This window comes from Nyctibius grandis, chromosome 17, assembly GCF_013368605.1.
Source record: "Nyctibius grandis isolate bNycGra1 chromosome 17, bNycGra1.pri, whole genome shotgun sequence".
In the NCBI taxonomy this organism is placed as follows: Eukaryota; Metazoa; Chordata; class Aves; order Nyctibiiformes; family Nyctibiidae; genus Nyctibius; species Nyctibius grandis.
Window position 1 is genome coordinate 11,233,661 of NC_090674.1, and position 19,995 is coordinate 11,253,655.

Consider the following 19,995-nt stretch of genomic DNA (forward strand, 5'->3'; position numbering starts at 1 on the left):
ATGGGCACCCTGGGACAGGGACGCTGCTGGGGGGGGGATTTTTTTTGTTCCCCTATTTAAGGGCAAGAAGCAGGTTTTGAGGGGGCTGCACTGGGCGTGCCTGGGGGGGCCCTGCCTGGCGCCACCCCACCACCACCCCCAGCACTGTGTGGGGACGATTTATAAAGATTATAAATAATAAATAAATAAAATAAAATCTCTTGGGGGCACTGGGTGTCCCAGGCTCATCCCTGGTCGATCCAACCCCATCCCTGGTGCCTCCATCCCCATCCCTGCTGCAGCTGGGGCTGTCCCCATCCCTCCTGCTCCCCTCTGCCTGTCCCCACCATCACAGTGCACCCTCTGGCCCCCACCCCACCGTCCTTGACGCCCCTCGCACAGCCACCCACCCCCTTCCCCCTCCCAGCACGGCCAGAAGCTCTACCAGCTTCTAATTTTAGCGACCTGGAGGCGATCCAAGGGCGATGGGTGGGGGGGAGGCAGATAAATGTCTCGATCGATTGATTAAGTGGCTGGTTGGCTGCCGTGAGCTCAGCGCCCGGCGGTGGGGCAAACATCGCTGGGGTGAGGTGGGGTGACAAGGAGCGGTCCCACAGCACCCCCATCCCCTCCCTCGTTAGCTGGATGCCTCGTTAGTCTTGATGTCCCCCCACGGGATGTCCCCCGGCACCAGCGTGTCCCCGCGGGTGCCCTGGAGCCCATCCATCTCCCGGAGCCCTTCCCGTAAGTGCTCGTTAATTAACGCTGGATCGCCGCGGTTACAGGACGTGGAAATCAAACGACTTGGCGGTGACGGAGGTTTATGGGAGCGACAGGAAAAGAATCATTTGCTGCTTATTGGAAAGGGCCGTGGGGAGCACCCAGGGACCCGCCAGGCCGCTGTCCCCTTCGTCCTCAGGCCACTGTCCCCACCAGGGAGGTGGGATGTGGGGGACGCTGGTGGCGTGGATGGGATGGTGACGGTGGTGTCATGGGTGGGATGTGGATGGTGGTGCTGTGGATGGGACAGTGACACCGGTTGTGCCAGGAATGTCCCCACAGGAGAAGGTGGTCTCCATCACCAGGGGACGTGGGGACATCAAGTACCCTCACCATGCTGCAGTGCCTGTGTCTCGTGGCGGGGGGGGGGACCTCAGGGAGGGATGGACCTGGGGAAGGAGGGATGGACATGGGGATGGAGGTATGGACGTTGGGATGGAGGGATGGACATGGAGATGGAGGGATGGACATTGGGATGGAGGGATGGACATTGGGATGGAGGGATGCACCTGGGGATGAAGGGATGGACGGACAACACAGCATCCCTGGCAAACCAGGATGTGCCAGGCCTGAGGGCCCCCCCAGGACCTCTCTCAGCTCGGCTATGGCTGAGATCCCCCACTGCAAACACACTCCAAGTCCTCCCCAGATAAAAACCATCAGACCTACTTGCTCCATCCCCCCGGTCCCGTCCCCACGGGCTCCAGCACCGGGTCCCCCCAGGACCGCGGTACCCGGCCGACGCAGCCGATGGAGCCCGGTGAGGTGATGTGTGACGGGGGTGAGACCCTGGGTGGGGGGAGACGCGGCATCCTGCACCTCCTGCACGCTGGGAAACCATTTCTACAGGGAAAAAGAGCAGTGTTAAAAAAAAAAGTGGTGTCTTGGCTGACAAAATGTCCCCATCCGACACCCCGCAGCAGCGTGGCTCCCGGCCCCTTCCGCCGGCAGGGAAAGGTCAGCCCCTGGCTAGTTCGTTATCATTAGCGAAGGCCAATTTAATCACGGCGCCCGGGTATAAATCACCGCGGACACACCAGGCACTTTGCCCCCTCGCCGGCTCAAAGGTTGACAGATCTCCCGGCCGTCTCCCCCCGCCCCAGCTCCGGCGGCTGCCAGGGGCTTTCGGCCGCTCGGCCGAAGCGGAAAGGACGCGGTGAATCACGGGGGTGCTGCCCATCCATCAGCCTGTCAGCCTGAAGGTCAAGGTCACGGGGATGAAAGACCAAGGGCCGAGCGGGGCCGGAGAGGGGTGGACACTGGGAGGTGTCGGGGACGCGCTGGGAGGGATGAACTGGCCCCAAAACAGCCCTGGGTGCAGCTCGCAGGAGATTTTCCCACCTCCCTCGTGAACCGGCAACACGATGGGGCACTTGGGGGTGAAAGTCGGGGTTAGAAACCGGTGTCTGGGTGGGAGAAGAGAGGTCCTGCCCATACCGGGGCCACCTGGACCGCGGCAGCGGGATGCTGGGGCTCGAGGGGTGCTGGGGCTCGAGGGGTGCTGGGGCTTGAGGGGTGATGGGGCTCGAGGGGTGCTGGGGCTCGAGGGGTGCTGGGGCTCAAGGGTCTGGTTTCACCCCCCATGACCCCCCGACGCCTCCTGCCCCACCGCAGGGGTGGGTTTTGGTACCCCGCAGCTGGCCGCCCCCACCACGTCTCACGCTGCTGAGGGAAACTGAGGCACAGAGAAAGCCCTCCCCACCCAGCATCCCCCCCGCCAGGGAGCAGGACCCGGCCCAGAGGGACAGAGCCGGACAAGGCATCCCCCTTTCTCCCCCCTCCCTCCCTCCCCACCTTCTTTTTCTTCCCTTTTTATTTTTTTCCTCCCTTTTCTTGCCTTTTTTTTAATTATTACAATCTAATTGAAGGGAGGGGGAATTAAGAGCCGCCAGGGCTAATTACAGCTTGTTATTCCAAAGGCTCTCTCACGCCTCGTTTCCCCCCAAACGCCGGCAAAAGCGGCTATTGAGGGGGACAGTGTCGGTGAATTCACTGGTGCAGCCCCAGGGGGGCTGTGGGGGGGCTCCCCCCGCGCCCCAGGTCACTGCAACCCCCCTGTCCCCACCGCGGGGCCGCTGCCGGGGGGGCCGAGCAGGGCTGGGGGGCCCTGGGCTGGAGGGAGACCCCCCTGGGGTGGGGGGGCTGGTTTGGGTGCTCTGGAGGCATCAAGGCTGTGTCCTTGGGTGTCCCCATGTCCTTGGGTGTCCCACTTTGGCCGATGGACTTTGCCTCTCTCCGTGCCTCAGTTTCCCCCGTCCATTTTCCTCTGTAAAACCACACACCATAAACCCCCTCGGCTCTGCAGAACAGCTACTTTTTTATAACAAAAAGGAGAGATTTGATTATAAAGCAAAAATTTTCCTCCTCTGCTTTGCCAGCGAAGGCTCCAGCCCCGCAAATCTTCCCATGAGGATGAGGATGGTCCTAAAGTTTGTGTAGTGGGATAATTAGAGTGGTTACACCTGCAGGGTGAGGGTTTTCTCTCCCCTCCCTGCACCGTCCTGCTGGTTCCAGGTACCTTCTCCTGTGGGATATTTCAGATAATTCAGATTATTCTGGTCATTTCGATAATTGTGGCTGCAAACCCGCCCTGCTTTGTGCCCCCACAAGCCCTGACACCTTTTATTGAAATCCAAAAAGGTTTAATTCTTTCTTCTGCTCAAAAAAAACCCACCAGTAACCTTTAGCAGAAGACACAGAAGCTGATTATAGGAAATCTATAAAATTTCTATAGCATAAGGACAGGGATCCATCACTTTGGGCTCGGAGGGACGGGCTCTGCATTCACAAAGAGGTGGCTGCTGGAGGGTGCTGCCAGCTTTAAATCGTGGCTTTTCCCAGATATTTTGAAATAAGAGATGAAAAATAACAGAGATATTTAAGTGGAGCTGGCACATCCCCTTGAGCAGCCGCTGAGCTGCAGCACTGCTGGCTCACCCTGATTTTTCTAAGCTAAAATCTGGGAGAAGGGGAAATAATAAGAATTAAACCCAATAATCCTCCCCAGCAATGGGAACGAGTCTTTTTTTTCCCCCTCTGTGTTGCTCCAGCACAAGCAAAAGCAAAATGTTTGATTAAGCTGGGAAATCTTTTAAAATAATAATTAAAAAAAGAAATTAAATCACTGCTCCTCGCTTCCAGCTCCCAAACTTATTCCTAAAAAAAAACCCAAACAGAGGGGTTGGCTTGGACTTTTTTGGTGAGTTTTTCCCCCAAACGCAGCTGGGGTTCGTCGCTCCACATCCCACCGCCCTCAACTCTTCCTTTGCACCAAACCAACGGCTTTTTTGGCAGATTTTGAGGCGAATTTGCCCGTTCCTCGAAGGAATAACGCGGCGAGAGCTCCAGCCCCGCGTGCCTGAGGAGAAAAAGAGCAGAAAAGACACTTCAGATTAACACGATTAAGTAGGAATTAAAAAATCCAAATAAATTCAGTTAAAAAACTGGGAAATCTTCTGGATAAATTCGGTGTAAAGGATGTTTTAAGTATTTTTTGCTTCCATATCCCTGGAATAAGGATCTTTGCACCATCGTGGCAGTGATGGTTAGTCAATCCTGCCACCCCCGTTGCTGAACACGGGGTTTAATTCAGGTCCCCGAGGAGGCAACACGAAAAAAGGGCTTTTTGCAAAAAGAATAAAAGATAAATAAATAAATGTGAAGCTGAGGGAGGGTCTTGGTGGGGGGTGAAATAGCTCCTGGTACCGGAGAGGAACCGCCATCGAGGGGGACGGAGGGAAGAAGGGGAGTGGGATCGCTGGGAAGGGGGGTCCTGTCCTGGGAAAAACAGCCAAGGAACTAAAAGCAGAGGAAATAAACCCGTGGGGGGATGGGGCAGGTGTTTTGTGACAGATTTTGGGAGGGGGATGAAGGTATATTCACATCCCCCACAAATAGAGTCAATAAAAGCCCTTTTGTGTCTCTTTGGGACTCAACGATTTGTTTCACTTTATTTTTTCCCAATTATTTTCAGGGGTAAAACCTCAAAGTCGCCCCAAAACAAACTTCTCCGGGTTTGGGGAACTTTCCCCCCGTCCCCAGGCAGGACTCGCTCCCCTTCTCCGCCCAAACGCCGCCGCTTCTGCTGCCAGCTCAATATTCCCCCCCAAATCCCATTTTTCAAGCCTTCATTCCATTTTCCTGACAGCATTTCTTCTGTGGGCATCGGCCAATATATTTGCGGCGCTTTGTTATCATCCGTTTTCTGCAAGACCTTGATCACATTAAAATCTCTCCCAAAGATAAACCCAAGATGATTAATCCCACCCGAGCGCAGCGTGTCCGGGGTGCGCCTGTGACGAGATACCCCGGCTCGGAGCAGCAAATCTGCTGGAAACGCACAAAAAAGGACAATATAGTTTGTTATAAATTTAATTTATTGAATTAACGCGTCCTCCCCCCTCCACAGACATGAAAAGCCAATGGGGTCTGACCCCGAGGAGAGCGATGGGTGGAGGAGAGGAAGCGCCCGAGAGCCGGCCCCTCCGTGTGTGCCCGCCTCGGCACAAGCCCGCACGAACATGCCATGGCCACGCTCACACACGCCATGGCCACGCTCACACATGCCATGCTCACACATGCCATAGCCACGCTCACACACGCCATGGCCACACTTACAAACACCTGGCCACGCTCGCACACACCGTGGTCACGCTTACACACGCCATGCCCACGCTCACACCACGGCCACGCTCACACATGCCATGGCCACGCTCACACCATGGTCACGCTCACACACACCATACCCATGTCCACACACGCCATGCCCACGCTCACACATGCCATGCCCACGCTCCGCAGCCCCCCCAGCCACTCGCAAAGCGCTGCTGCCACCTCGTGGTGCCCGTCCCCGTGTCCCCCCGGCCGCATCCTGCACCCGGCAGGGCTGGCGCTGGGGCTGGGTTCCCTCCGGTGCCCCCGGTGCCATCCTCGCTCCGAAGCCACGCGGAGCCCAGACCTTCCTCCCCCCGCCTCCTCCGCGCTACGTGAGCACCAGGACGCTGCGTTTTAACTGGTGGGGAAACTGAGGCACGGGGCGACTGCCTGGGCTTGAGGTAGGACGGGTGAAGGACGCAGCTCCCTCATTCTTCCCTGATCTTCTCGAGATCTTCTCGATCTTCTCAAGATCTTCCCTCTCCAGACACAGCACCGAGATTTCTGGTCCTCCCAGCATCTCCTGGGACCTCCTGAGCTCCCCAAGCAGGCGAGAAGGAAAGTTCTGGGCTGGAGAAACCTGGAGGAAGAGCTTAACTTGACCCCAGACTTGCACCTTCATCGGCTTTTCCACCTCCCTCCCTGTGAAGCCAGGAGAAGGGCAGTTCCCACAGCCCAGGTCCCTCGCTCCCAGCCCCGCCGTGCCAGGGGAAGGTGCCCCAGCCATGCTCGAGGAGGCGGGTGCTGCTGGAAGAGGATCCTGCCTCAACTTCCCAGCCCTGCTTTGCACTCCCAACCCGCTCGTTCTTCCCGGAGCCCTGGAGAACCCCCCCAAGATCAGCAGCTCCGAGACCCCGCGCCCACCTCACCCATGGCTTGCGCAGCTGGGCAGCCGCCTGCCCTCCCTCCCTTTTCCCTTCCCCTCCCCACTGGAATCCGGCTTTCGGGATCGAAAATACGACTGGCTATTTTTAAAGCGTCCACTGAGCCCCCCTCTCCTCCCGCTCGCGGGGACGGGTCGGGCTGGCGTGAAGTTCAGCTGTTCTCTTCTCCCTCCGTGCCGAGCCCGGGGCATTAACAGCCGCGGCTCCCTCCTCGCTCCTGCCCGTGGCCAAACCCGCGCCGGGCACCAGGACTCACAACCAGAGGGTCCGGGGACATTTGGTGGCCCATCCTGTGGCTGGTTGGGGTGGCATTTGCCAGGGTAAGTGGAGCACTGGGATCCTCAGGAGGGGTTTGGGGGCTTGATGCCAAGGAGGGCACGGGAGGAAGGGGGACGCTTTGGGTTGGAGCAGGTGCCGTGCGAACGCCCCGTCGGCTGCCATGTGGGGAGCAGCGAGACCCTCTCTGCCAGCCCTGCAGCAGCTTCTGCCTTCCCCAGGCCCCAGCCCTGCAGCTCCTGGGGGACGCTGGCCTGTGGGAGCACGGGGACAATGCTCATGGCTCATCCCCTGCCTCCCACCCCAAGAGCCAGGGATGCTCGGGAAGGGCCGGCGGAGCTCTCCCTGATGGGACCTTAACCGAGCCGCATCCAGGAGCGACGCTGGCGGGTGGCAGAAGGGTTTGCTCGTGCCCACGGCGCTGATGGAGGCAGACAGACTCCTCCTGATGCCTCTTCGGACACGTTTTGCTGAGTTTCCCCATCCCTGCGGGCCATTTTGGGTGCAAACGCCCCCGGGTTCAGACCGGGGCTCCTGGTAGCAGCGGGCTTGCAGACAGGGCTGGGGAGGGTCTCCCTGAGCTGATTAAATCCCCGAGGCACGAGGGTTATACCCCAAACCCTCACCCAACTCACTGCGTTGGTGGCTGGGCACACAGGGGCTACCCCAGCCGTCGGAGGGCTGACACGGCTCCCGATGACACCCGTGTGGGTGACACTCACAGGCAGAGCTGCACGGTACCTGCTCCCCACCAACAACCAGGGTTGGGGTCTCTCCCCCCTCCCAGGGCTTGGGAAAGCCTCATCCTCGCGGGCAGGAGGGTGGGGGTGAGGCCAGCTGGGCGCAGGGCTCGGGGACCCAGCTGGTGGGAGCCGGTGCTTCGTGCCTCCCACACCTCCAGCTGATTTTGCCGGTGGGAAGCCGGGGGGGGACTTGGCTTTCGGGAGCAGTTTGATCACAGATGCTTTTTGTCTTGGTACCGTGACTCTCTGCCAGCTCGGGAGACATTCCCACCCTCCTCAGCCCAACATGTTCCCGCAGCCCCCAGCGCGTTAAAGCCCTCGATGGCTCCGTTTCACGGCACAGCCCCACACCCTGGCGTCTGGGCTGCACCAACCTGGTCACCCCGGTTTGGTTTCCCCTCCTGTGTCCAAACGGAGCGGGTGGGTGGGATGCAGAGAGCCCAGATGGGCCCGTCTGCTGCGCCAGAAGAATTCCCACCTGCCCGCCCCGCGTGTAACCGATTCCCTCGGCGGGTGCCGCAGCCGCCCCGCGCCGGGGGCTCGCTGCGGGGGAGCCTACGGCAGCAGATGGGGAGGAGGACACCAGGCGCCCCATACCTCGGGAGGCTACACTAGGATATGGGTCTTATTTATTAAACAAGATTTTTTCCACTCCCTGGTTATCCCTTGTTACCAGGTAACAGAGACCCAGAGCATAAACAGTGGGCAGGGAAGAGCTGCGAAGCCTCTGGGCACGCCGGGAGCGCGGAAAAAAATAAATGGGCATCTAAACCCTTCCTCCTCCGGTGGCTGCCGACGTAAATCCCAGCTGGGATCGGAACCCAAGCTGGGATTTATTCTTTGTTTCCCACTCCTCTCTCCATTGCCCCCACGGAAGATGCACTGTCCCACTCAAACCAAGCGCCTGGCTGCGGATTTAAGCTCGTTCTGCAACAAGCAGCCACGATCCCTCCTTTCCCCCCCGAGTTCTCTGGGTGAAGAACAGTTCAGGGGCTGCCAGGACCCACCCCAGTGGTTGGGAGGCTCAGAGGGGGAAACCCTTTTCCCCCCATCCCTAAACAGCCCAAACTGTCCCAGAGGTGCCCTGCAGGAACAGGGAGCGATTCCCCTGGGAGGGGCACGGCAAACCTGGGGGGTTCGGGTGACCCCGGCCGCTCCACCTGCTCCCCTGGGCTCAGGCTGGCACGAGGCTCGGGGCACAACGGCGTCGAGGGCGCCGCGGGTCCGCAGGGCTTTGCTCCCCCCCGCGAAGGGCAAGACCTGGAAAACAGCAGGAATTTGGTTTTAGGAGGCAGGAGGCTTTTCTGTGGGGTTCCCAAAGGGGTTTGTGGGTGCTGGGGGCACTGGGGGCTCTGCTTTCAACCCCTGCCCTCCAGCCAGGGATCCCAAATGGACAGACCACCCCAGAAGAGCCCGACCGATGGTCTTTAAGGTCCCTTCCAACCCAAACCCTTCTATGATTCCATGACCTGGACGTTTCCCCCCCATTCCCCCTCCCTGCACACCCAGGGCTTTGCGCAGCCGCTCTCTGCACCCAGGTGGGCTTTCAGGGACCCAGCCGGGCGTTCATCGACCCCTGGGGCCACCAGCCACCTTTGGCCCGTGCTGTGTTTGTGCCCAGCGCTCGGCTGTGCCCCAGGAGGGGGAGATACGAGAGGCACGGCCAAAAAAGCATTCGCTGCGGGACGGGGGCTGCAATATTACCCCAGGCAGGAAAACCAGGTAGCTCCAAAGAAGCCAGTTCCGTGCCGTGGCCCACAAGTGACATGACCCCACGCCACCGAGCTGGGGGGTCTGGGGGCTCCCGCCCCCTCGCCGGGCTCCTCTGCCCTCCCCTTGCCACACACCATCTCCCTCTGCCCCCTCCGCTTGTTGTTCTTGGCCGGGTTTTAGCCTGTCTAAATTTAGGCGGATCTATTTCGACACCCATCCTCTGCCCTGCGGGGGGAAGAGGACGGAGCAAAGGTAGCCGGGGAGGACGCGCGGGGACCGCGGTGCCCGGCGGTGGGGTCTACTCCCCGCGCCCCCGGCCAGGCTTCCCGCACCAGCACCCTGGGTTTCACCCGGCTGCAAGGCCATGGAGGTGCCCAGGACTGAGGGTGGCATTGTCCCGGCTGTCACGCCATGGATCTCGCTGGCTGTCACTTGGGGGAGAGCTGGGTGACAAGGACAAGCCGCCCCGTGTGTCCCCCAGGGAAGGAGCTCCCTGCGTGGGAGCCAGCTCGTCTCCAGAGGAGGCTGATGCAGGTGAGTGGGGCTGCAGCAAAGCAAGGGCAGGGACAAGGGTCCGAGGCACAGGACATCAGCACTGGCACCCAGGGGTGCCCCAGGGTCTGGTCCCACATGCAGGTGGCCACAAACAGAGGGAGGACCGGGGTGTCCGAGCCCCCCCTCACTGCCCTGCCTGGGGCAGCCAGAAACCATCCATCTCCCCTCGCAGGTGGCATCACCTCGGGCTTGTGGAGCATCTCTAACTGCTGCTGCCGCCTTTCTCCTAATGCCACCAGGGTCGGGACATCCTAGAGAAAGTCCTGCTGCCTGCAGGACCCACGGCAGGGCCTCTCCTTGCCACGCTCCTCTGCTACACATTAACCAGCTCTTTGTCTACTAACCAGCGTGCCAGGTCCCCTCTGTGCCACCGCTTGCAGGGGATTTTGGGGGGGTGGTCCTGAGAGGTCACTAGCTCCTGTGAGCCCCAAGGAAGATGCTCAGCCTGGTCAAGGTAGGGTGAGGTGGGACAGAGCAAGCGCCGGGCACCGGCGGAGGATCGGGGCGCACGGTCTGCTTGTACTAGTACTAGTAGTAGTCCTAGTACTGGGACTTGTGTCCCCACGCCCCAGAGACCCTTGTGTCATGGCTGGCACAGCCTGTCCTTGCTGCCCGGAGCAGCTGGCAGCCCGAGCATCGCCAGCAGCTCTGCAGCACGTTTCCTCGCCAGCCATCTGCCCCGGGAGCCACCGGCCCAGCTGGCAGAGGGGCACGGGGGGCCGCCAGCTCCCAGCCACGGCACCGTGCCGGCCAGCACGGCCAAGGCGGTTGTTTGACGGCTGCAGCTGCAACAGGGAGCTGGAAGGTGCCAGACAGAGCTGGCAGGGCTGGGATTTCACCTTTTTTGAGAGAAGGAGGAGAATTCAATCCCTTCTCCCCCCCAGGGTGCAGCGTACACTTACTCGCAGTCCCAGCGTCAGTAGTACCAACTCCTCGGGTGCGCAGGGTACCGAGCGCAGACACGTCACCGCGAGCACCAGCCTCTGGCAACCAGCACCTCACACAAGCTAAAGGGGAGGGAAAAAAAAATACCCATTTCACATCCAGCAGGTTCAAAAGGACCTTCGCAAAGGGCTGTTTGACTAACAAGTGACACTAATAACCCGCTGTTAAAACAAGCCACCAAGGACTCAACAAAGCACAAGGGAAGTTAGTTTTTCCCGTGGCTGCACCTCCTCCTGCCCGGACGCGGGCAGCTTCCCATGCCCCCCTTCCAGCGAGCTCGAGCCCCCCAGCACCCAGGGGGAAAGGTGGAGCGTGGCTGAGAGCACTTTTCCCCACTTTGAGGGAACGTGGACGCGGGTTTTCAGTGGAGCAGGAGGTGCTGGTATCGCCCAGCGGTGCTGGCTGCGGGTATCATGGCAGTTGCACTTATAATTTGGCTTTTCAGCTCCTGTCCCCTTGGGTGCTGCGCTCCCTTTGGTGGGGGCAGGAGCAGCCCACGCTGCCCTGACACGTAGGACAGTTGAAGTCCTCTCCGCACCCATCCCTGCCCTGAAGCCTCCCCGAGCCCCTGGAGCTCACCCATCCTCTCCACGGGCAGCTGGAAGCTTTAACTTCTTGGCACGCTGAACTACACAGCGCAGCTGCCTCGGGGGGGAAGATGAGAGCTGCAGAAAGCAGTTAAAAACCCCAAACCCGGGGGGATTCACTCCCAAGCGCAGCCGAGCCCTGCGGGGCTGCATCTGGCAGCGGCTCACGTTTGCCGGCACCTCTCAGCTCCGCTTTGCTTCTAGGGGACCTGCTGGATGAAGCCGGGACAAGCCAGCGGCTGAGCCACCCCCCAGGCTCTGCATGGACTGGAATGGGGAAACCTGCCTGCAGCGAGGGCCCAGGGCAGCTGAGGAACCCCGGCTTCTTCCTCCAAGCTCTCTTCCTCCTCCTCTTCTGCAGGCATGGTAAGGAACCGCATGGGCAGAGCCGTGCCACAGCCACATCCCTGGCAAGGACACCCGTGGGAGCTGCAGGGAGGGCACAGCCACGGCAGAGCTGCCGGGAGGTGACCTGAGCAAGCAGAACAGCCCTCAGGCAGCATCAGGGTGGCCGTGGCCCACCACAGGCAGAGGGAAGGGCAGGCAGTGCTCCCACCAGCAAGGGGAGCATCCCCCTGCCCTCCTGCAGCAGGCTGCTCCCCTCCAGAGAGCCCTTAAATGCTCCGTTGTCTACCAAGACGAGCCAGGGGCAGCAGGGCACAGCCAAAGGTCTCCCAGGGAAAGGCACCAGCCACGTCCATCCCTCAGCCCCTCGCTTTCCTTCCCGCATCCCAGACAATCTCCTCGGAGAGCTGAGACCAGCATCCTGCAAAACCTCAGTTCATCTCCCAGCACCTTGCCCTGCCCAGCTGGCATTCACCTCCTGCAGGGGCAGCCCTCCCTTATAACCCCTCTGCTTAACGAGCTAAACGATTCCTGCTGGGGCGAGGTCGTTAGCTCTCCTGGAGCTGTGGCACGTGGCACGGAGAAACCACCTCAGAGGGGCAGGATGTCCTTGGTGCCGTCAAGCCCAGCGTGAAAGAGCGATGGCACAGGCCAAGGTTGAAATGGGAGGAAGGGGTTTCCCAGCTCAGAAATTCCCCTTTGTCCCCTGGCAAGCCCTGGGGCGAAGAATCCCCGTGTGAGCCATGTCCCAGGGTCACAGTCGCGCCTGCTGCCCTGGCTCTCGGCCGCGCTCGTGCCCCAGGTACGATTGCACATCCCAGTTGCTTCAGGACACCCCTTCGGCCCCGTGACTGCCCTCCACGACGGGCTCCAGCCTGTTTCTGCAGCAGGCAACCCTGGAGTCGTTCCCCATAAGAACCAGGTCGTTAAAACTGGCCACCACGTTCATTAACAGGGAGATAAGTGCTTCCAGAAAGTGTCTCCATCATGAGATCTGGATGGTGGGTGGTGGTGGGAGGAGAAGGGGCTGCCCTTTCCCCACTCCTACAAGCTCTACCGGGATGCCCCGGGTCATCCCGTCTCTCCCAGTTTCTTCCCAGTGCAAGATCCTGCGCTGCAACTCGGAGTACGTGGCCGCCACGCTCAACCTGCGCGGCTCCAACCGCAACGCGGCCTACTGCAACGCCCTCCGCTCCTACTCCCACTGCACCCGCAAGACGGCCCGCACGTGCCGGGGCGACCTGGCCTACCACTCCGCCGTCCACGGCATCGAGGACCTCATGATCCAGAACAACTGCTCCAAGGAGGGTCCCACCTCACCCCCCCGGCCCCGGCCCCCGGCCCCCAACCATCAGGGCTTCGAGTCTCTCGATATCTGCAACTATGAGAAGAGTTTTCTCTACAAGCACGGCCAACCCCCCAGCTACCAGCACTGCGCGGCCTTCGGGGACCCCCACATCCGCACTTTCCACGACGACTTCCACACCTGCCGAGTGGAGGGCTCGTGGCCTCTCTTGGACAACGACTACTTGTTCGTGCAAGCAACCAGCTCTCCGGTGGCCAAGGGCTCCAACGCTACGGTCACTAGCAAGGTAACGCTCATGTACGGGATGCTCGTGCTCCAGCAACAGCTTAGGGCACCCCCCGCACGCCCTAAAGGGGCTGGGGAGGGCGGCAACAGCTTCAGCTAAACCCACGTGGGATCAGGAATTAACATCTGCAGGAACAAGTGGGATGAGGGTCCTCAGGGGACCAGGGAGGCTGGCGAACGCTCCCGTTGCTGCCTGGGGATGGGTTAGTGTGGTCCATGGGTTACCTGAATGCTGGGCTGGGCTCCCTCTCTGTTTTCATAGACTCACAGAATGTCAGGGGTTTGAAGGGACCTCTGTAGATCATCGAGTCCAACCCCCTGCTAGAGCAGGACCAACCTAGGGCAGGTCACACAGGAACGCATCCAGACGGGGCTTGAAAGTCTCCAGAGAAGGAGACTCCACAACTTCTCTGGGGAGCCTGTTCCAGTGCTCTGTAACCCTCACAGTAAAGAAGTTCTTCCTCATGTTGAGGATGAACTTCCCATGCTCTAGCTTGCACCCGTTGCCCCTTGTCCTATCGCAGGGCACGAGCACAGTTGCTTCAGTGGTGTTAAAGAAAGAAGGAAACAAAGGAAAGAAGGAAACAAAGGAAGGAAAGAAGATTGCTGTGTTCCCCAAAGGGCTGCAGCAATGTGGGAGAGACAGTTTGGGGCAGAGGGAGATGCATCGGTGAGGCAGACACGTGCCATCTGCTTTGCCCTCCCCTCGATAGCGGGTACCTGGGGTGGGGACATGGCTACTGCTCTCACACCCCGCAGCTCAGACCAAACCCTCTCCGATCTGCTCTCTGCAGCTCACCATCATCTTCAAGAACATGAAGGAATGCATCGACCAGAAGGTCTACCAGGCGGAGATAGACAACCTGCCGGCAGCCTTCGAGGACGGCTCGGTGAACGGGGGCGAGAGGCCGGGTGGAAGCAGCTTGGCCATCCGTGAGCGCAGCCCCGGGCGGCACGTGGAGATCCGCGCCGAGTACATCGGCACCACCATCGCCATCCGCCAGGCCGGCCGCCAGCTCTCCTTCTCCATCCGGGCAGCCGAGGAGGTGGCACGTGCCTTCACGGAGGAGCAAGACCTGCAGCTCTGCGTGGGCGGCTGCCCCCGCAGCCAGCGCATCTCCCGCAGCGAGTGCTGCCGCGGCCGCACGGCCGCCCAGGAGGCTCGGGCGCTCTGCAAGGAGATGCTGCCCGTGGAGGACGTCTACTTCCAGTCGTGTGTCTTCGACGTGGTGACCTCGGGGGATGCCAACTTCACCATGGCGGCTCGTGGAGCGCTGGAGGACGCCAGGGTCTTCCTTCCCAACGCAGAGAAACTGCACATCTTCCAGGCTGGGGCAGGCTGCCCGCGTGTCTCTTCCTCCTTCCTCCTCCTCCTCCTCCTCACCTCTGGTCTTTGGGCTGTTTCGTTGCACTTTTAGCTCTCGCTGGCATTGCACGCATCCAGCCAGGCCACGGGGTAACCCGAGCGAGCTGCTGACTCGAGAGCCGTGCCGAGCAGATCGAGAGGGATGCCCCACCGAGGAGACTCCGAGATACAGACCTTTGGAGAGGGGAGCGCTGAGGATGAAAGACGGCGAGACACTGGTTTGCATCCGCTGTTCTCACACGTACGGCACCGCCAGAGCCTCGCTCCTCCTCCGAAGGCAGATCACAACTTTTTCTGTCGGATTCTGACGCGTTTCTTTTTCCTGAAGGTGAGAACGTTGCAGCAAAGAGAAAGAAACACACGGGGTGAAGACGCGTCTCTGCCCCTCAAAGCCTTTCCACAAACTTGTTTACACCTTCCTTCCAGTGTTATAACATCAGACTGCTGCTCAGGAACCTCACAGGCTCAGAAATAACAGGCTCAAAGCCCACATCCCCATTTTTAGCACCCAAAAAATGTTGTTTGGTGGATCCGGGGCCCCTTGACCCAGCTGCTACCAAAGCAATGCAAGAGTGAAGCGAGGCAATAAGTTGGTTAGCGGCGTGTTGTGACCAAGGTTGGGGATTTTTGAGGTAGAAATCAACAATTCCGTACTGTATTCTCCTCTCTCCAGGCCAGTGACGTGCTAATTCCCAGCGTTGGGATCTGCAGAGCGTCAGGGCTCCGACATTTCAGGCGCCCGTTGCTATTTTTCCTTGTTGTCTTGGCACCTGTCTAGGACTCGATATAGCCAGTTCTGGACTTCGGACCAGCGTTGAGTTTCAGTGAGGAAAACTACCCCATGGTATTCCTCTCCCTTGGGCCCAACTTTCTCTGTCACTGTCACAACCCCGTTCGAATCCAACCCAGACTGTGGGTTTCACTTGCAAAAGAGAATTAATAATGAAGGTGTGGAGCTGGCAAAAAGCCACACGACTGTGTCGATGGGCAGGGGAGCTACTAGCAGATGTACATAAATATAGAGGTGAGGACAAATTAGATGATTAATATATTTAAGAGGTTTTAAGGAAAGCAGATAGAGTTCTATATGATAAGAAATATTTTCCATATGCAAATACTTCTTTTTTTTTTAATAAAGAGGGCTCACATTACAAACTGTGCCATTCCTGTCCCGCGGGGCCGTCAGAAGAGCCTCATGGAGGCAGAGAATTAAGCTGGGAAAGAGAATTGCAGATCATCCAGGTACGGAGGATCCGTCGAGCTGTAAAGGCAGGTTTTACAACCCACGTCTCAGCGTATCTGCAGTTTCTTTGGTAACTTCACTTTTTCTCTGGTTCTTCACGTGGGCCCCGCACTTCAAGAAAGGTGTTGAGGTGTTGGAGCGAGTCCAGAGGAGGGCGACCAAGCTGGGGAAGGGTCTGGAGGGTCTGACCTCCGAGGAACAGCTGAGGGAGCTGGGGGTGTTTAGCCTGGAGAAGAGGAGGCTCAGAGGTGACCTTAGTGCAGTCTACAACTACCTGAAGGGAGGTTGGAGCGGGGTGGGAGTCAGCCTCTTCTCCCAGGCAACCAGCGATAGGACAAGAGGACACAGCCTCAAGCTTGGCCAGGGGAGGGTCAGGTTGGACATCAGGAAGCATTTCTTCTCAGCAAGGGTCATTAGCCATTGGAAGGGGCTGCCCAGGGAGGTGGGGGAGTCACCATCTCTGGAGGGGATTAAGAAAAGCCTGGACATGGCCCTTAGTGCCCTGGTCTAGTTGCCATGGTGGTATCAGGGCAATGGTTGGACTTGATGAGCGCAGAGGGCTCTTCCAACCTGATTGATTCTGTGATTGACTCTGCCGAGGGCACAAAGAATAAATACGGAAAGGTTTCCTAGATATCTCAGCATGTTTCCTCCTCCGACACGCACCCAACGCACATGGTGACTAGCGTGAGAGTTTCTTCGTTTCTCGTACAGTGCTCTCGCTAATCCCTGAAGGGTTTGGCATTAAAGGTGTCTATTTTTGAAGTCCTCATTTCCTGTCAACTGTCTCTTTATTTCTTTGGTCGGCAGCAGCAGGTGAAGATAATAATATCTCGCCTTCCACCCACTGCTCCTTTTACTCTGGAGCACTTTGTGGTCTATATATACACACGCGGAACGAGGAGGGGCAGCTGCTGCGCTCAGCGCTTCGCAGGTCCCCGTGGGAGCAACGTTCCCCGTAGGGATAAACCCTTTGGAGCCCTAAAGAGGCTGCAGGGTTGATAGTGCCGGAGATCCTTAAACAGGATTGATTTGATCCAGTAATCAAAGGCTCCCATGGTGCGATAGAGCAGCTCTTGAAGAGCACAGAGCGGCCACGCCACTGCCAGAATCAGCGTCACGGTCACGCCGCAGGGACAGATTTTATGATGCAGAATATAATTATCCTTTAGATTTTGGCCAACGGAGCCCATCGACAAGAACACCACGGGGAAAGGGGGATCTTCCTAACGCAGAGGCGAGGATCTCGCTGGCTGATGACCTTGCAGGTGAGCAGGGCCACACTCGCCCCCCAGACCAGCCTCTTGGTACCTCCACGGTCACAAAATGGGGACAGAGCCCCCAGGATCCACCAGCAATGTGAAGGCGGTGGAGGTGACCCTGCAGAAGTGGCACAGCAGAGCCCCGGCCACCACGTGTCTCATAGTGTCACACTAGCTTTGTCCCCACCAAGGAGCGTGGCGAGTGCTAGCCCAGAGCTTCACAGGAGGGCTGTCACTCAGTGTCACTCTTCCCAGCCTTCTCATGAACATCTCACCCGGGAAGGGGGCAATGAATTGGGCTGCAAGGGCTTTGCTCCCGTTGAAAAGAAAAGCAGAGTTCCCTGGGTCTGCCCGTGAAAGGTGGACGCCAGACCCCTCACCCATCATCCACCTGACAAACCCCAAAGCCCGTGAGAATCACAGAATATCTCAAGTTGGAAGGGACCCGTAAGGACCATCATGTCCTACTGCTGACTACCTAAAACTGAACCATTCGACTAAGAGCATCATCCAGACGCTCCTTGAAGAGAGGACTTTGGCCAGCGCTCTCTGGAAGAGAGACCTCACAGAGGTCTGAAGCTCTGATGCTGGTTGGAGCAGGTATTGGGGAGTCACAGCACGTCACGAGGCCACCACCTCCCTTACACGCGACGCAGATGCTTAAACCTGAGCCGCAGCCTGGCTTGAGCCCAGCAACGCGGAAGGAACGTGCGCTGCGTTGAAGGGGTTGGCACCCGTTCTCCACATTGTTCTGTACTCTGCATCCCCAACTCAACGATTGCCGACGAAGCAAGACCTCCCGAAGACGTGCTACAGTCTGTAAGTAGAAAAGAAACCTTTCCACCCCTGACAGATTGCAGTCTGAAATAAAGAAGTGGAACGTAGGCGTGGATCCAAGCCCCGGTGATGTCAACAAGAGTACTTGCATTGACGTCAGTAGACTTTGGATCGAGCCCTTAAGTTTCCTAACATCTGTCACCTGCTAAAAAAGACACCAGCAACACTGGCCAGTGTCTTCCAAAGCGAGCCCAGTTGGGGCTGTTCTGCATCCAGATGCCCAACCTGGGCGGTTGGAGCAAGAGTTCCCAGTCTGGATCAGACCTGGGGTTCGCCCACCCCAGTGGGCAGTTGTCAAGAGCAGCGACTAAGCTGGTGAAGGGTCTGGAGAGTCTGACCATTAGGACCTCTGGGCTCATTGAGTCCAACCATTGCCCTGACACCACCATGGCAACTAGACCAGGGCACTAAGTGCCATGTCCAGGCTTTTCTCAAACCCCTCCAGAGATGGTGACTCCACCACCTCCCTGGGCAGCCCCTTCCAATGGCTAATGACCCTTGCTGAGAAGAAATGCTTCCTAATGTCCAACCTGAACCTCCCCTGGCAAATCTTGAGGCTGTGTCCTCTTGTCCTGTCGCTGGTTGCCTGGGAGAAGAGGCCGACTCCCACCCCGCTACACCCTCCCTTCAGGTAGTTGTAGACTGTGATAAGGTCCCCTCTGAGCCTCCTCTTCTCCAGGCTAAACACCCCCAAAGATTAACTCTCGTTCTCACCTCCACAACACACAAGCAGCGTGCTCAAAACACGAGAAATTGGCTCAGAGCAGCCAAATGTAAACGCAGCTTCACTCGCCGTCTCCTAAACTTTGTACCCAGGATCGGGCAGGCCACATATGGCAATGTCATCACTCTGCCGTGTGTGTCACCCAAGCAGCCAGCCTGCGTGGGAGGACAGTCCCCCTGTGTCATTCCTGGCAAGGCCTCTAGATGTCCACACAACCCCGAAGATGAGGAGGACTTCTTCCCCGAAAGAGTTGTCAAGCCTGGAACAGGCTGCCCGGGGCAGTGGTGGAGTCCCCATCCCTGGGGGGATTTAAAAGCCGTGTAGATGTGGTGCTGAGGGACATGGGTTAGTGGTGGCCTTGGCAGTGCTGGGTTAATGGTTGGATTTGATGATCTTAAAGGTCCTTTCCAACCAAAACGATCCCATTACTCTATGACTTTGGGGGCCAGGGGCTGTCCATCCTCACCCCAACCACCACGAACTGCTCCCACAAAGCTCTCACCATCTGGCCTCGTTGCCTGTCAGATCAGCGAGGGTGAAGGAGATCTAGGAGGGGATTGCCCCCCCCACACCCCACAATTTTAGCCACCCAAACTGCTTCTCTAAATTAGGGAGCTTGATGTTTGGGTGAGCATCTCCAATGAGGACCCCCTTGCCCCCATGCACCCACACGCTGGCAGCCTCGGAGCAGCTCTGGCTGCTGAAAAGTAAGAAATCTTCCTTATTTCTTTGCCGCAGACGGGGCCTTTCAAGGGACCATGGGGTGGAGCAGGGGTGCAAGCTGAGGAAATCTTTTGCTTCATGATCCTTTTTCCTTCACAACAACATATTTCAAACCCAATGACCCCAAAGGCAAAGAGGAGCCAGTGGATTGGTTTGGCAGAGAGATGAGCTGGATTTGTTCTTCCAGAAGAGGAAGGCTTGGCCGATGGAGCCGAGAGCAGGGGGTTCTGCTGGCCCTGCTGTGCGCCGGGAGAGGTCATGCTCTCCCAGAAGGAGTCCTCCTGCCTGGAGTGGACGATAAGACACGGGACTTTCCAAACCCTCAACTCAAACTCCTCCTTGTTTATGGATGACTGAGCTCAGTCTCTTGTCACAGGCTGTTGACGCTCAGCTCTGGTTTTCCCCTTCCTCTGTTGCAGAAACACAATCTGGGCAGAAACGGAGCGAAGAAATCCCACCATGGCAGAGAACCATCTGGCAGGGTGAGCTTTCACGTCGCGCTCCTTGGCAGGAGCTGGGAACGTGGGGCTCTGGGGGAAAAGTCCTCACGCCTGAGCCTGGAGAGGGCTTCTCCCCGTTCAGTGGGGACGGAGAGGGGGAAAAGGGGATCCTGGTCTGTGCCACAAAGCATTTCAAAACGGCAGGCAGCGGCGACACGAGCCATCGCTGTGGGTGAAAGCAGCAAAAAACAAAAAGCTGGTTTTGGAGAGAGTTTTCCAACCCGTTTCTGGTTGGTCCCTGGGAAACACCTCTGTATGCCAGCGATCCCGTGCTCGCCGTCCTCGGGGC

At 58.5% G+C, this 19,995-nt stretch overlaps 1 protein-coding gene and 1 long non-coding RNA gene across 4 annotated transcripts; one reads left to right on the top strand and one right to left on the bottom strand.

Moving 5' to 3' along the window:
* Positions 1-5,114: 5,114 nt before the first annotated feature.
* On the bottom strand, positions 5,115-10,586 carry LOC137671281 (uncharacterized). Of its 2 annotated transcripts, XR_011049411.1 has the most exons (3): positions 9,020-10,586; positions 8,444-8,575; positions 5,115-5,992 (listed from the first exon to the last, which is right to left on the bottom strand). It is a non-coding gene; the product is annotated as an uncharacterized lncRNA (long non-coding RNA). The 2 variants fall into 2 exon arrangements; XR_011049410.1 differs by having other exon boundaries at positions 5,115-8,575.
* Positions 9,235-16,432, top strand: HJV (hemojuvelin BMP co-receptor). Of its 2 annotated transcripts, XR_011049407.1 has the most exons (5): positions 9,235-9,562; positions 11,320-11,481; positions 12,550-13,052; positions 13,846-15,441; positions 15,556-16,432. XR_011049407.1 is itself a non-coding variant. In XM_068414730.1 (4 exons), the coding sequence occupies exons 2-4, from the start codon at positions 11,388-11,390 to the stop codon at positions 14,467-14,469; spliced, it is 1,221 nt and encodes a 406-aa protein (XP_068270831.1). In that variant the 5' UTR covers positions 9,235-9,562; positions 11,320-11,387; the 3' UTR covers positions 14,470-16,432. The 2 variants fall into 2 exon arrangements, 1 of the variants encoding a protein (XP_068270831.1); XM_068414730.1 differs by having other exon boundaries at positions 13,846-16,432.
* The last annotated feature ends 3,563 nt before the right edge of the window (positions 16,433-19,995 follow it).